We start from the raw sequence: 13,695 nt of genomic DNA, 5'->3' as shown, positions 1-13,695 counted from the left end.
AATTTTTAGCTTTGCCGCTAAGATGGGCAAGTGCCCAATTGCAGCGATGGTGAAAATTTACAAGGCGAAGGGCGTTTCAGCCTTAAGTTATGGTAGTGAAGTGTGGGGGTACACCACAGCAGCCCCTTTGCAGGTGGTAGAAAACACATTTTAAAACGCCTTCTGGGAATGCCTTCTGGCTTATCGAACCTTATAGCCCATGAAGAATTGGGGATCCCCTTTTTATGTGATATTCTCGCACTGCGCCCTTTAGTTTTTTGGCTTAAGTGCTGGCTCAATACGGACCTAAAACTAACTCAGCAAATTATGACGGACTGTATGTCCCTGGACCTCATGCCCCGAATCTATGGCAATGGTATATTAAAGGTCGCCTTTCAGAGTTGGGACGCCCTGACCTCTTTCTTAAACCCTTAACCATCACAAGAAAATAAGTTGTATCTGTTAAAGATGGATTCCTCTCTAGAAGGAGGTTGGAAAGGGATGCTCAGGAATTATGCAAACCCAGTGTCCGTAAATACCTGACCTTAATAACGGAGCCATCAATAGAGCCCTATCTCTTGGGGACCATGACTACCTACAAGCGTTTTTTTACTGACCAGGTTCCAGTTATACCATTTTCATCTTTTGATCGCGGTGCCTAAGGGGTCCAGAAGAGGTCAAGTGTTAGCACCCTGTGACTGCGACAACCTGTCTCCACAGGACCTGCTTCACTTCACGTTCTGCTGTAAATATTATGATGTGCCGCGGAGACACTTTTTACTCTTCAGGAGGCTTAATTTTAGTCAGGTGCGTCCAGCTCTTTTGTACCTTCAGATGTTGAAACCGGAGTGCATTATTTTTATTGTAGGGTACCTAAAATCATTGATGAGAACCAGGGCCTGCCTAGATTATTAGCCAACCATGGGGGTTGTTTGTTGCACCTTTCATTATACATATGTTTTTTTTGTGTTTACCTGGTGAGATTTTGACATTTAACTTTGTACCTGTAGCATTTTACTCACGTTTCGGAAAAAATGAATTTTATATTTTTAATGTATGTATCAATGTATGTATCCAAGGATTGCGTATATTTTTATTAGGACTTTTATGGTTTACTTGATGTAAAACCGAATAAAGTTTTATGAAATGAAATGAATGATTTGCGGTTGTGGTAACACAGATGAGCACTTTACCACAGAGACGGAAAGGCTGTAGTTTGAAACAATTAACATCTATAAGTGTATTTACTAAAGTACTGATTGACTAGATTAAGAAGGGTCACCAGTGGCAAACATGGTTAGCTAAACAGCAAAGCATGTGGTTCTAAAATACTGCATAACTTAGTTTGATCAATTTACGTGTCATACACTTAAGAGGTACACATTTCGCATTTTGTATATTTATTAAATCCAATTTGGCCACAATGTCGCCTAATCTAGCCCTGCTCTTTTCTTAAATGTCTATTCTCAGTATTTCGCTTTCAGCCAGCTGTCTTTTAAAATGTCACATGAGCAATTTAACTCAAGAGCTAGCATTTTCTCCTCTGCATTGCACAGTTGTCATGGTAACTGTGTGATGCAGTTCGTTCCCGGGTAGGGCGGTAAGGCCAGATTGTACTTCTTCTGGAGAGCCAAAGGAACAAATCTGCCCCCTAGGAAGTGATAACGCCCAGTGAAGTGGACTGCAGATTTTTTGGGAGCGGTGAGAGAAATCAGAAAATCCGGCTTGATGCCGTCTGGGTTGCCCGTTTCCACATCCCAGCCTGGAAAACAAAAGACAACAAAAATGAACGTTAGATTTCAGATGTGATAGTTACAAAAGACCTGATAATAAATGTGTGGTCAGTGTTACATTAAACACGTAGCCTTCCCTTTATATAACTTCATTATTGATTTAATTTCACAAAAAGCATCAAACCTTCAAAAGTTACTTGCGAGTAATCCCATTTCATCACAGATATTACACTGTTATTTAAAAATATACATTATTATTCAAATATCTTTCATCCATATGAGGAATCCTTTGACACTCTCTAAAATGTCTATCTGTAGGGCACAATTTCATTTATTTACATCTACTTACTTAACTTTAGAACAAAATAGTACGTTCATCTGACAAATCCAGAGGAAATAGACCAAGAAAACATTTGGTGGGGTAGACCACATTCTAGTTTGAAGCCACATGGTATCATCAATCAACAATTTAGGCCACAGAATCTTTATACAGGAATATCTGGGCAACAATAAATTTGGGAAACATTAAACATCTCCGAATGAATTGCAACAACAAGAAGGCTTAAGCAGTGGTGTGTGTGTTGGAACCCTTACTTTTCAGTTTACATACAGCAGATCTAGGTAAAGCCCTTGAAGCTATGTGAGTAACCCCCCCCCCCCCCCACCCCACCCCACACAAGAATATGGCTTAAAGCCACTTAATACAACAATATGTTGGTGACACTGATTTTGGTCAGAAACTGCATTTTTTAACACTCCTTTCCAGGTCTGTCTCTGTATAAAACCTTATTATGTTCAAGGCAACTGTGAATAAAACTAATGTAATGATCTTTTGAAAAAGTTGCAGATTAATGGAGAATTTATGTATGGGAAGTTTGACCCTCTCTTATACCTCGTCTTACTATTTGGGTGCCTGATTCACTGATACAGTTACTTCTCTGGCCAAAGTGAAAACGAAAAGATGGATCATTCATCTTTGTTTTAAGCAGACCATACATAAAAGTCCCTCAGAGGACCCATATTAAATGTTATACAAACACAACTGTTACCATCACTGACGTATGGTGTAGAATCGTTTCCATCTAGGGCTTCCCCATCTCTTTATGGTTTACAGTGCTCTGAATGTATGAAAATCTTTAGCTTTCCTTACTGCTCAGATCAAAATCAATGTAGGCTAGAAATTGGTCTAAACAGGAAGGAGTTGGTGTGTGCAGCGTCCTCCCCAGCCTAGGAGCATGCAACAGACCATGCCACACACAGAGCTTGGGTTTGTACGTCGTTATTCTTCAGCATGCAACCGTTAACTGCAGTACTGCATCACAAGGAATATGCTACTTACCAGTATGCATCTGTTCTTGGCATGTAGGGCCGCTAACATTCATATCTTGTGCATAGATCGCCGCCTAGTGTTGGGTCCGGATGATTGCACCTTGTTGTCCTGGAAGAGTCTTTGAAGTATCACGAGATAGCTGGCTCCTCCCCTGGACTACAGTGCGCATGGGTGTAGGAAGGTGGCTACCTGACTATGGTTACCCCAGATTTTCTGCCTTGTGTTTAGCTGGTTTTCGACTTAGTTGGCCTGGTTCCCTGCTAATCAGGGCCCCAGGCTATCTGCTCTCTCTGTAAAATGGATTCCATGTACCCTAGGTGCATAACTAGATTGGCTTGGGTCACCTTATCAGCCCCTGTACAGAGCACTATAGGTGCCCAGGGCATAGGTGCATCCAAGGCCTACCAGGGGCTGCAGCATATCTTTTGCCACCCCTGGCCTGGCTATCTAAAATTGACACAACTGGCTGATCACTCAGCTGGGGCAAGGTGGTGTAATCACCCCTTGCTTAGATATAGTATGCCTATATCTAAACCTAACTGGACACATATATACCTATCAGTCACTCCTATGGCAGGCCTTAACAATCCTGGAGGCAGAGTGCTTGGTTTTATGTGAGATGGTGCTCTAGCATGAGCTGAGCCTGTCTGCAGCTGTCGGGACCAATTCCCTAAGCTGTTCCGGGATAATGCCATACCATATACTCTTAAGTGCATTATAATCCTCGCGGTTATATGTTAACTTTGGTTTGGCTTTATCAAAACATGTTGTGTAAGGTGTCATACGATTTGGAATACTACCCCCTCGCCAGTCCTGGCGACGGTGGTAGCATTCCACCCCTCTAGAGGGAGACGACATGTTACTTTGCTAAAACGCGGTTGATTTTAAAAGAGCCTCAGATCCACAAAATGGATGCTTCTGCCACAGACACGAGTCTGACCTCCTGCAGCTGACCGAAACTCAGCCAAGGAGGCCTGGACAAAGGGTTTCCTGTCACAGGGAGGTGTCACACCACCCCAGACAGGTGATAGTGGATTGTAGCAGGGAGGTTTGAAAGAAACCAGACACTGCCTGGGGAGCACAAGGCTGCCCCTTGCATAATCTGGCCAAACCGGTTCTGGGGCACACCAGCCCCAGTCCCAGCGCGGCCTGGATCAAAGGGAAAGGGGTGTATCCCCCCCCTTCCTGGGTCCCACCCATAGGAGGGGACCTAGCAGGTAATCCAGCCCCCTAGATTGGTATAAGAATGGGAGCAGTGCCAACGCACTCAGATTATCCTGATGAAACATTTGAAACGAAACTCTGGACCCTTCGACATCCTACTCAACGTAGAAGACTGAAGAATCTCCCTTGTGGTCAAGGAGTGACCACCCTGTGCAAACAGGCACCATCCAGCACCTCGACGTCTGCTTTGTTGCAGTTCCCGCCGGAACTCGAGCGACAGAGATCGACAAGATCAAGCTTGCCTGCCTTCTTACAGCCAGATCCACAGTCCCTGCAGAGCTGAGACCCGTGGAGGCGACCGGAAGCGTGGGGCAGGCCATCTTGAAAAGACCACGAGACGCTGACCGTGCAGCTCACGAGTGACCCTCGAAGCTGTACACCGGGGTTTGAGAAGCCCCAACCCTGAGCCACTCTTGCACCGAAGCTCAGCCCTCTACACTCAACGAGTGCTGCGTGGGGCCCTCCTGCTTGCTTTGGCTCGACGCGTTGGCCCGGTCACTTGCCAGCTGGCTTGTGGCCTCTGTGCCGACGAAAACCTAAAACCGACTTGCGATTCTGGTTGCTCCAGACTTGCACCAGCTCCTCTGAAAAGGAGCACCCGCTCTGACCCTCCTGGTCCGAGTGAGAAGCAATGTTCCAGTCCTGCGTGGATTGCTCTTGCCAAGTGTTGTTTGCTCCAATCTTGAAGCCGACTGCGCCGACGGTGAGAGCCTGCGTGGGACAGATCGTGACCCCCTCCTGGACGTCGCAGATGCCCCAGAGCCCACGTGACAGCGGGGAGAAGCTCCTCGACAACCACCTGATTGCGCCCGACATTGCCTGGTTCCGTCCTGGTTCCACCCTGGTCACTGCTGAGTGACCCAGACTCTGTCCCCTCCGATTTCAGGTACTTTTCTACTCTGATCCACCCTTGGATCACACCGGACACTTCTTCACATCGCCTGCAGCATCTTCAGCTCCAAGCACCAAGAGCCTGCGTGTCAAAACCCGACGCCACTTCAACCCTATACACCCGCTTCCTGTGGGTGAGGTAACATTGCAACGCCGGTGTTCCCACACTGGTACACACCTCTAGGGTCTGTGTCTAAAGTTTGGTTCCTCTAGGTTCAGCGGAAGTGTCCTTAAACTCTATTTGTGTAACTTTTACGCACCACTGACTTTGCATTGGTGCAAGCCGCACTTTAAGTGCTGCACCCGAATCCCGCGGGCTTTTCCCGACTTCAGCATTGCTTGTCCCGACTGCTCCCAGTGATTCCCTAGGCCCTAGGCCTAACCACTGTTCGATTGGTATCTCTTATACCACTTTTTTAATATATGGTTTGAGTGGCCACCCGCCCTCATCCATAACTGTGCAACTTTGTATGTTATACTGTGCTTTTGATTTAACGCTTGTGCCCCTTTGCTCATAAAGAGTAATGGGGATTAATTTAGAAATAAATACATTTTTTTTATAATATATACTTGTGTGGTGTCCTTTCATTTGATATTACAGGACTGTGATTGGTAAAACAGCTCGCTTAACACGACCTCTTGAGTCAAGCCTTTAAGGCTGCTTAGTCTATGCTACCCTTAAGATAGCTTGTCTAATAAGGTTGACTTACAACCAGACACCATAAGGGATTGTTTGGACTGATACAAGGTGGTTCCAAAATTGGAAACATCATATATCAGGCCAACTTCTCACAATGGGCATCCTCTCCATCCTCAGATTGTTTTTCGCCATTGTGGCAGAGATGGAGTCCAATACAATACATGATGACCATGCTTACAAATGATTCTGACTACTACAGCTGTGACAGGCACCGGGGAGGATGGGCGGGCGATATGAATGTTAGCGGCCCTACATGCCAAGAACAGATGCATACTGGTAAGTAGCATATTCCGTTCGAGGCATGTGGGCCGCTAAATTCATATCTTGTGCATAGAATAAATAGCAGTTTCTCCCTTAGCGGTGGTTGCCTGAGCCAGCTGCAGCAGCCTGAAAGAGGGACTTAAGAACAGCCTGTCCTACAGCAGCTTGCTGCTTGGAATGTACATCAACACAGTAGTGTTTGGTGAATGTATGTATGTTATTCCATGTGGCTGCTCTACATATGTCCTCTAATGGAATGTTACCCAGGAAAGCCATGGATGCCCCTAGCTTGCGTGTGGAATGCGCTCTTGGGGGGACTGTTAGTGTGCGTTTAGCCTTCTGATAACAAATCTGAATACACTTAACAATCCATCTGGCTATACCTGATTTGGAAATGGGTTTGCCCTTGTGCTGTGGTGAAAAAGCAACAAAGAGTTGTTTAGTCTTCCTGAAATCCCTCGTCCTGCCTATATAGTACAGGAGAGCTCGTTTGACGTCTAATGTGTGCAGTGATCTTTCTGCTACTGATTCTGGATTAGGGAAGAAAACTGGCAGTTCAATAGTTTGATTAATGTGGAACTGAGAAACTACCTTGGGCATGAATTTAGGGTTAGTGCGTAGCACCACCCTATTTGCGTGAACCTATATAAAAGGTTCTTGAATGGTTAGCGCTTGCAGCTCGCTAACCCGTCTCAGCGACGTGATCGCTACTAAGAAGGCAACCTTCCAAGTTAGGAACTGTATCTCACAGGAGTGGAGAGGTTCGAAAGGAGGTCCCATCAGTCTGGTCAAAACTATATTAAGATTCCAGACCGGTGAAGGTGGTCTTCTGGGTGGAATGACTCGTTTGAGTCCCTCCATTAAAGCCTTTATGGCTGGCACTCGGAACAGTGAAAGGTGTTGCCTGTTCTGTAAGTAAGCCGCTATTGCCGCCAAATGAATACGTATAGAACTGTATGCCAGATTGCATCTGTATAAATGTAACAGGTAACAAATAATGTTCTGTGTTGATGCATCCAGCGGGTTTATGTCATGGTTGCAACAGTAAATGACAAAACGTTTCCATTTGGCAGCATAGCAGGCCCTAGTGGTAGGCCGTCTTGCCTTCTTGATGATGTCCATACAATCAGGAGGCAGATTCAGATACCCAAATTCTATGACTTCAGGAGCCATATCGCAAGGTTTAACTGTTGCGGATCAGGGTGCTGAACTTCGCCATGGCTCTGTGTGAGAAGACTGGGTGTAAGACGCAGTCTTTGATGAGGCACCACGGAAAGTTCTAGGAACGTGGTGTACCATGCTTGCCTCGCCCACGTTGGAGCAACCAGGATGAGAGTCATCGAGTGCTGTCTGAGTTTCCGTGCCACCAGAGGTATGAGCGGGGCCGGTGGAAAAGCGTACGCAAATCTGCCTGACCAGTTCATCCATATCGCATTGCCCTGAGACCGCGGGTGTGGGAACCTGGCGGAGAAGTTTGGGCATTTTGGGGTCTCGTTTGTGGCGAACAGGTCGATGTCTGGATGTCCCCACTGCTGGAAGTACGGTTGCAGCACCGAGGGATGAATCTCCCACTCGTGCACCTGATGGCTGTGTCTGCTGAGCAGATCCGCCATCTGGTTGTCCTGGCCCGGGAGGTGCTCCGCCATGAGGAAAATGTTCCTCTGAATGGCCCACTTCCACATGCTCTGAGCCAAGTGTGACAACTGTGGAGAGTGAGTACCTCCCTGCTTCTGAATGTAATTCATGGCCGTCATGTTGTCCGTCCGGATCAACACGACCTTGTTGCACAGATGTATCTTGAAAGCCTTCAGTGCCATGAAGATTGCCATCAATTCTAGCAGATTGATGTGCATCCTCTTCTGTTGATCCGACCATAGTCCCTACACTGTATAATGAAGGAGATGCGCCCCCCACCCCAGGAGGGATGCGTCCGTCGTGAGCACTACTTGTGGTACAGGCTCTTGGAACGGTCATCCCTTGCAAAGGTTGCGTGGATTCCACCAATGCAGAGAGTTGTACGCACGACCGATCACCAACACTAGGTCTTTCAATTGTCCTTGAGCCTGATTCCACTGTCGTGCTAAACACTCTTGGAGCGGACGCATGTGCAGTCTCGCGTGCGGGACTATGAAGATGCAGGAGGCCATCATGCCTATCAACTGCAGAAACACTCGCGCCTGTAGTGAGTGTTGTGGCCTGAATTTGCGAATCAGCAGTTGCATGCTGTCGATTCGCACTGAGTTTGGCTGGGCTGTAGCTGTCACAGTGTCCAACGTCGCTTCCAAGTATTGCTGTACTTGAGCGGGTTGAAGATGCGACTTGGGATAGTTCAGAGAAAATCCCAAACTGTGCAGAAGATGAATTGTGCGGGACACGTGGCTGGCGCACTGCTGGGCCGACTTCGCTTGCACAAGCCAGTCGTCCAGGTAAGGGTAGACATGAATGTGTTGTCTCCGAAGGTGTGCTGCCACTGTCGCCAAGCACTTGGTGAACACTCTGAGAGCAGTGGTCACTCCAAAGGGTAGCACCTTGAACTTGTAATGCTTGTTGTGTATAGTGAACCTGAGGTATTTCCTGTGTGCCTGATGTATGGGTATATGTAAATATGAATCCTTCAGATCCAGAGTTGCAGGAAATCCCCCTGACTGAGCAATGGCAGGACCTGCTGCAGAGTCAGCATGTGGAAATGTTCCGAAAGGATGTATAGGTTCAAGGGTCTCAGATCCAGAATGGGTCTGAGAGACCCGTCCTTCTTTGGGACTAAGAAATAGAGAGAGTACACCCCTGTTCCGTGCTCCTCTAGAGGCACCAGTTCTATGGCCTCTTTTTGCAGCATGCTGGCCACTTCTTGCTGTAATAAGGTTAAGTGCTCTGCGGACATAGGATGGTGTCTGGGTGGTTTGTCGGGTGGAGTGGATGTCAGTTCTAAACAATACCCGTACTGGATAAGTTGCCTCACCCACCTGTCTGTGGTAATGCCTTCCCAGACTGGCAGGAACTGCTGGAGTCGTCCCCCGACCGGTGTTATATGGTCCGGGGGCAGTGACAAGACGTCACTGTTTGGTATTTGCTGAGGACCTGGTGTTATTATTTCCACGTCCTCTGCCTTTGGTGCTGTTACCACGGTATCCACCTCTATTGTTTTTGTTAAAGGTGGTCTGTGCACCACCTTTATTGTATTGTGTTTGCTGAGATGTTTGCCCCCTTGACGGCCCTCTACTACCTGAGCGACGAAAAGAACCCCCTCTGAACTGTTGAGACTGCAAGGCCCCCATAGACTTAGCCGTCTCGGTGTCCTTTTTGATCTTTTCAAGAATCGTGTCAACGTCAGGCCCAAACAAGAAATCTGGGTTAACGGGGTGATTGAGCAAACTTGTTTGTATTTCTGGCTTAAACCCTGAAATTCGTAACCATGCCTGCCTCCTTAGCATTACACTAGTGTTAATGGCCCTGGCTGCAGTGTCTGCTGAATCTAGGGCACACTTGATAGAAGCGTTTGATATCAGTTTCCCTTCCTGAATCAACATTTCCGTCCCCTCTCTATATGCATCAGGCAAGTGTTGCAACAATTGCTCTAGGGTATCATAGTGATCCCTATCGTATCTAGCCAGTAGAGCTTGTGTATTGGCTGTTCTCCAAATATTCGCTGCCTGTGCAGTAACCCACTTCCCAGAGGCTTCTAATACTTTAGATTCTTTGTCTGGGGGAGGAGCATCACCACTTGTTTGTGAGTTCGCCCTCTTCCGGGCATTGGAGACCACCAAAGAGTCCAATGGCAATTGACCCCTTATATACGTAGGGTCCACAGGAGCAGGCCTGTTTTTTTTTCTTCCAATACCTGGGTTCACCACCCTTGCTCTGGTTGTGTCCTTGAAAATGTCATTGGCGTGCTTAAGGACACCCTTCAGCATCGGCAGCGTCTTCACTGATCTGTCCGACGTAGAGAAGGTATCAAACAGAAAGTCCTCCTCAACTGGGTCTGCATGCATGACCACATCATGGTTCAATGCTGCCCTTTCAATTAGAGCGTTGAACGCCGCAGTATCCTCTGCGGGGGCTATCTTTACTTGGTAAGACTGGGTGTCCGCCGTGCCTTGATCGTTGAGCCCATCCTGCGAGTCATCCTGATTAGATTCATCAGGATAGTTGAATTGCTCGTCATTCTGGTCATCCCCCCCACCATCCTCAGTGCGTGTGGGGGAATGAGTAAAGGCTTGTCCATAAGGCCTTACGGACTCGAAAAGAACTGGCGAGGAAGCAGAGTCTCTTTTCCTTTTGAGTGGAATTTGATAGGATTCCATTGGCTTCTCCGGCAAGATCTTCCGTTTGAAAAGGGTGAGTCTTCCGGTTGCAGAGTCAATGTACAACTTCTTTGAGCTTTCAGAAGAAGGTGGAGTGGAACCGACGCCTTCAGGAGTGGCGGTCGTTCCCTTAAGTTTTGACATCATTTTACCAGGGTCGGTGCCCTGTGCCGGCTTAGACGTTTTAGGTCTTGCAGTCGAAGGCAGTCCAAAAACTATAGGTGGAGGCCCGATGGCTTTTTGACTTTTTTCACGGCCATCGCCAACTTCGAGGCAGGTGATGCGCTGGGATTCCCAAAATGGCCGCGGCTTGATGCGTCACGTTCCAACGCGGCCATTTTGTGCTTGTCTTCGAGAACCTTCACCAGCATCAACTTGTATGCATTCAGACTGAGGGGCGGCTGCGACTCAAGTCCGTCTTCAGTGTCCACGCCCCGAGGGCAGCCTTAGATGACGTCGCTCCCTCTTTGTGGGCCTTTGGCACCTTCTTGGGTGTACCGATCTTCGGGTTGGTACCCTTCTGTGACCCCGATGGGGCAATGACACTCTGAGCCTTCTTAGGATCCGAAGGAATGAGGCTTTGCGAAACGAATACTGGTTCGACCAGTTTCAGTTTCGTTTTCGAAGGCGTACCCACCGAAGGCTCTGAAATATTCTTAGCCGGGCCAGATTGCGGGGCCGTAGAATGAGTATAAAGATCTTGGCTAAGGCCTTCCGGCGATGCTTCGACCTGAGCCTTTGACAAGACAGTGTCACTGTCGACCCCCGAAGGTTCGGTTGGGTCTTGCTCATCGCTGGAGCCGCCCTCTGCGGCTCCAATGGCCATACCGTCGTCTCTTACCTCGACGGCTTCATCGTCCTCGATGTTCTCATCGTCTACCTCTTCTCCGTAGTAAGATTCATGACAGGAGGCCGGGTCGGAGAAGTGCTCCGGTTCCTCCTCTTGGACGCCCTCGTCGTCCCCAGCCTCGAAGATATCCTCCACATCCGACGCTCTCCGCGTCGGTAGTCTCGCCTCACGTCGAAGAGCGAGCGCCTCTTCCGACCTGAATTTCGAACAGGCCAAGCAACTCTCCTCGTCGTGGTCTGGAGACAGACATCTGTTGCACACAGGGTGCACGTCTGAGAGAGGATACTTCGCGTTACAGACCGGGCAACGCTTAAACGGGGCCTGGAATTCCATCGTCGATGTAAATCTTCGATCGGGCCTAAAAAGCTGGGAGCACACATGCTCAAGTATCCGGGAAACCGGATAAGTTAACTCAGAACCGAACGAAGTACAATACCAACGCTTAAAGAGGTCTTTTGGCCTGAAGAAAACACGTTTTTCCTATAGGTTCCGAACGAGAGTCACGGAACACATCCGAACCCAATGGCGGAAAAAAAAAATCTGAGGATGGAGAGGATGCCCATGCGCACTGTAGTCCAGGGGAGGAGCCACCTATCTCGTGATACTTCAAAGACTCTTCCAGGACAACAAGGTTCAATCATCCGGACCCAACACTAGGCGGCGATCTATGCACAAGATATGAATTTAGCGGCCCACATGCCTCGAACACTTTATTAACCACACCCACCAGATTAAGTAATACTTGTAAAGAGTCTGTGGAGGACCACTAGTGGCCTCAAACACAAACACAGGATACATTTCTCTCTTTGTTAAATAAAAGTACAAACAAAATATATACACATTATAACTCCTGGATGAGTTGTCAAGGTGCTTGCACAGTCTTCCAGATCTAGTTGTATGAGATAGAGAAGGTGCACCTTCATCTCGCATCCTTGGAACAGAGTCGGATGCTTGACTTGGGTACTCAGGTTGACTTACCGCATTCATGAAGTCTGGAGCTGATGAGCATTGAGGCAAAGATTTAAAGTGTGACGAGTTTCTGGTTATGGATTTTCCAGGTTGTTGGGCAGTTACCATATGTTTTGTGCTTGCCAAACTTTTAGTTATTCAGCATCAAACGGAGCGCCAGTCTTGCATGTTTGCTTTTACTGGACTAAAACTTGGTCTCCTTTCTTGAAGAGCATGCCTGTAGATTGCATGAGTGCAAAAACAACAGTTGATGGACCGAATGCAGAACAATGTCATACATTCACCCCAGTACAGAGATCTGGGTCTAAATCCATCGTTTTTTGCACACCACACCACCCCAGTTCAGAAATGGCCATATGCAAATCAGCCTTGACCCTGTGCCTCATGGGAACAGTCCAGCCCGAACTGCCAAGCCATGTCTTTCCTGGACCGGAATCAAGCATCCTAGGACCAGTTTCTGGCTATCAGCCGTCTTCAGCCAGGATAGCTTGACTCCAGTGGTGTGGAGAGCATGGGACCCACGTCTGAGCATATCCATCCGACTCGGGGTGACAAATGCAAAAACAACAGTTGATGGATAGAATGCAGAACAATGTCATACATTCACCCCAGTATAGAGATCTGGGTCTAAATCCATCGTTTTTTTGCACTTCACCCCACCCCAGTTCAGACATGGCCATATGCAAATCAGCCTTGACCCTGTGCCTCATGGGAACAGTCCAGCCCGAACTGCCAAGACATGTGATGTTCTTGAAGATGGATATTTCACCACCTACCTGATGTTCATGTACCCTTAAGAAATACTAAAATGGCCACACTATAGGCATTCAGTAGTCATTTGATCAAATTCGGTGAAGGGTGAATGTGGTGCACTATTTTGCCTGACTTGATCTAACAGTGGGTCAAGCTTGTAAAGTAGCTACCTATGTGGTACTTTAAAATAGGGATACCTGACTAGGTGGCTGAGTGCAAGATGCTGTAAAGGTGCTCAGACCCAAATTCAAGCATGCCCGCCATTTAACAGGCAAAATATCAGCCCTGAATAGCCAAGAAAAAAAAAACTGCAGAGTTTCAGGGGTGACTCTTCAGCACCTGACTGCACGAAAATTACGTTAGTTTCTGGTTCCAATAGAAGAAACATATCAAGAAGACTAGACTATCCTTACGAAGCAACTGAAGGAGCGGACATCTCTGAGGCACTTTATGAGGGTAGGTTGAAAGACTCAAGAGACTCAAACTGAGGGAAATATCAGGGCAGATGCACAAGAGCACAGAATACAGGGTGAAGAAAGAGAAGTCAACGACTTGAGCAGCGTTCAAGGCCTGGGTGATCAAAGTTATGTCAAACCAACTCACAGTGGAGTGAGCAATTGCTGTTGCATGGAGGCAGAGAGAATTGAATATGCTACTTACCAGTATGCATCTGTTCTTGGCATGTAGGGCTGCTAACATTTATA

At 47.5% G+C, this 13,695-nt stretch overlaps 1 protein-coding gene across 1 annotated transcript in view; it reads right to left on the bottom strand.

Moving 5' to 3' along the window:
* Positions 1-1,362: 1,362 nt before the first annotated feature.
* NAXE (NAD(P)HX epimerase) overlaps positions 1,363-13,695 on the bottom strand; it is a 142,292-nt gene continuing 129,959 nt past the window's right edge. The window contains exon 6 of the mRNA XM_086947645.1: positions 1,363-1,741. Coding sequence (XP_086803771.1) covers positions 1,539-1,741 — 203 coding nt within the window. The 3' untranslated portion in view covers positions 1,363-1,538. The remainder of the gene's footprint in view (positions 1,742-13,695) is intronic.

This window comes from Lissotriton vulgaris, chromosome 12 (genome assembly GCF_964263255.1).
Source record: "Lissotriton vulgaris chromosome 12, aLisVul1.2, whole genome shotgun sequence".
Taxonomy (NCBI): Eukaryota; Metazoa; Chordata; class Amphibia; order Caudata; family Salamandridae; genus Lissotriton; species Lissotriton vulgaris.
The sequence above is the reverse complement of the archived record's forward strand: the minus strand, read 5'-3'. Positions and strand labels throughout refer to the sequence as shown.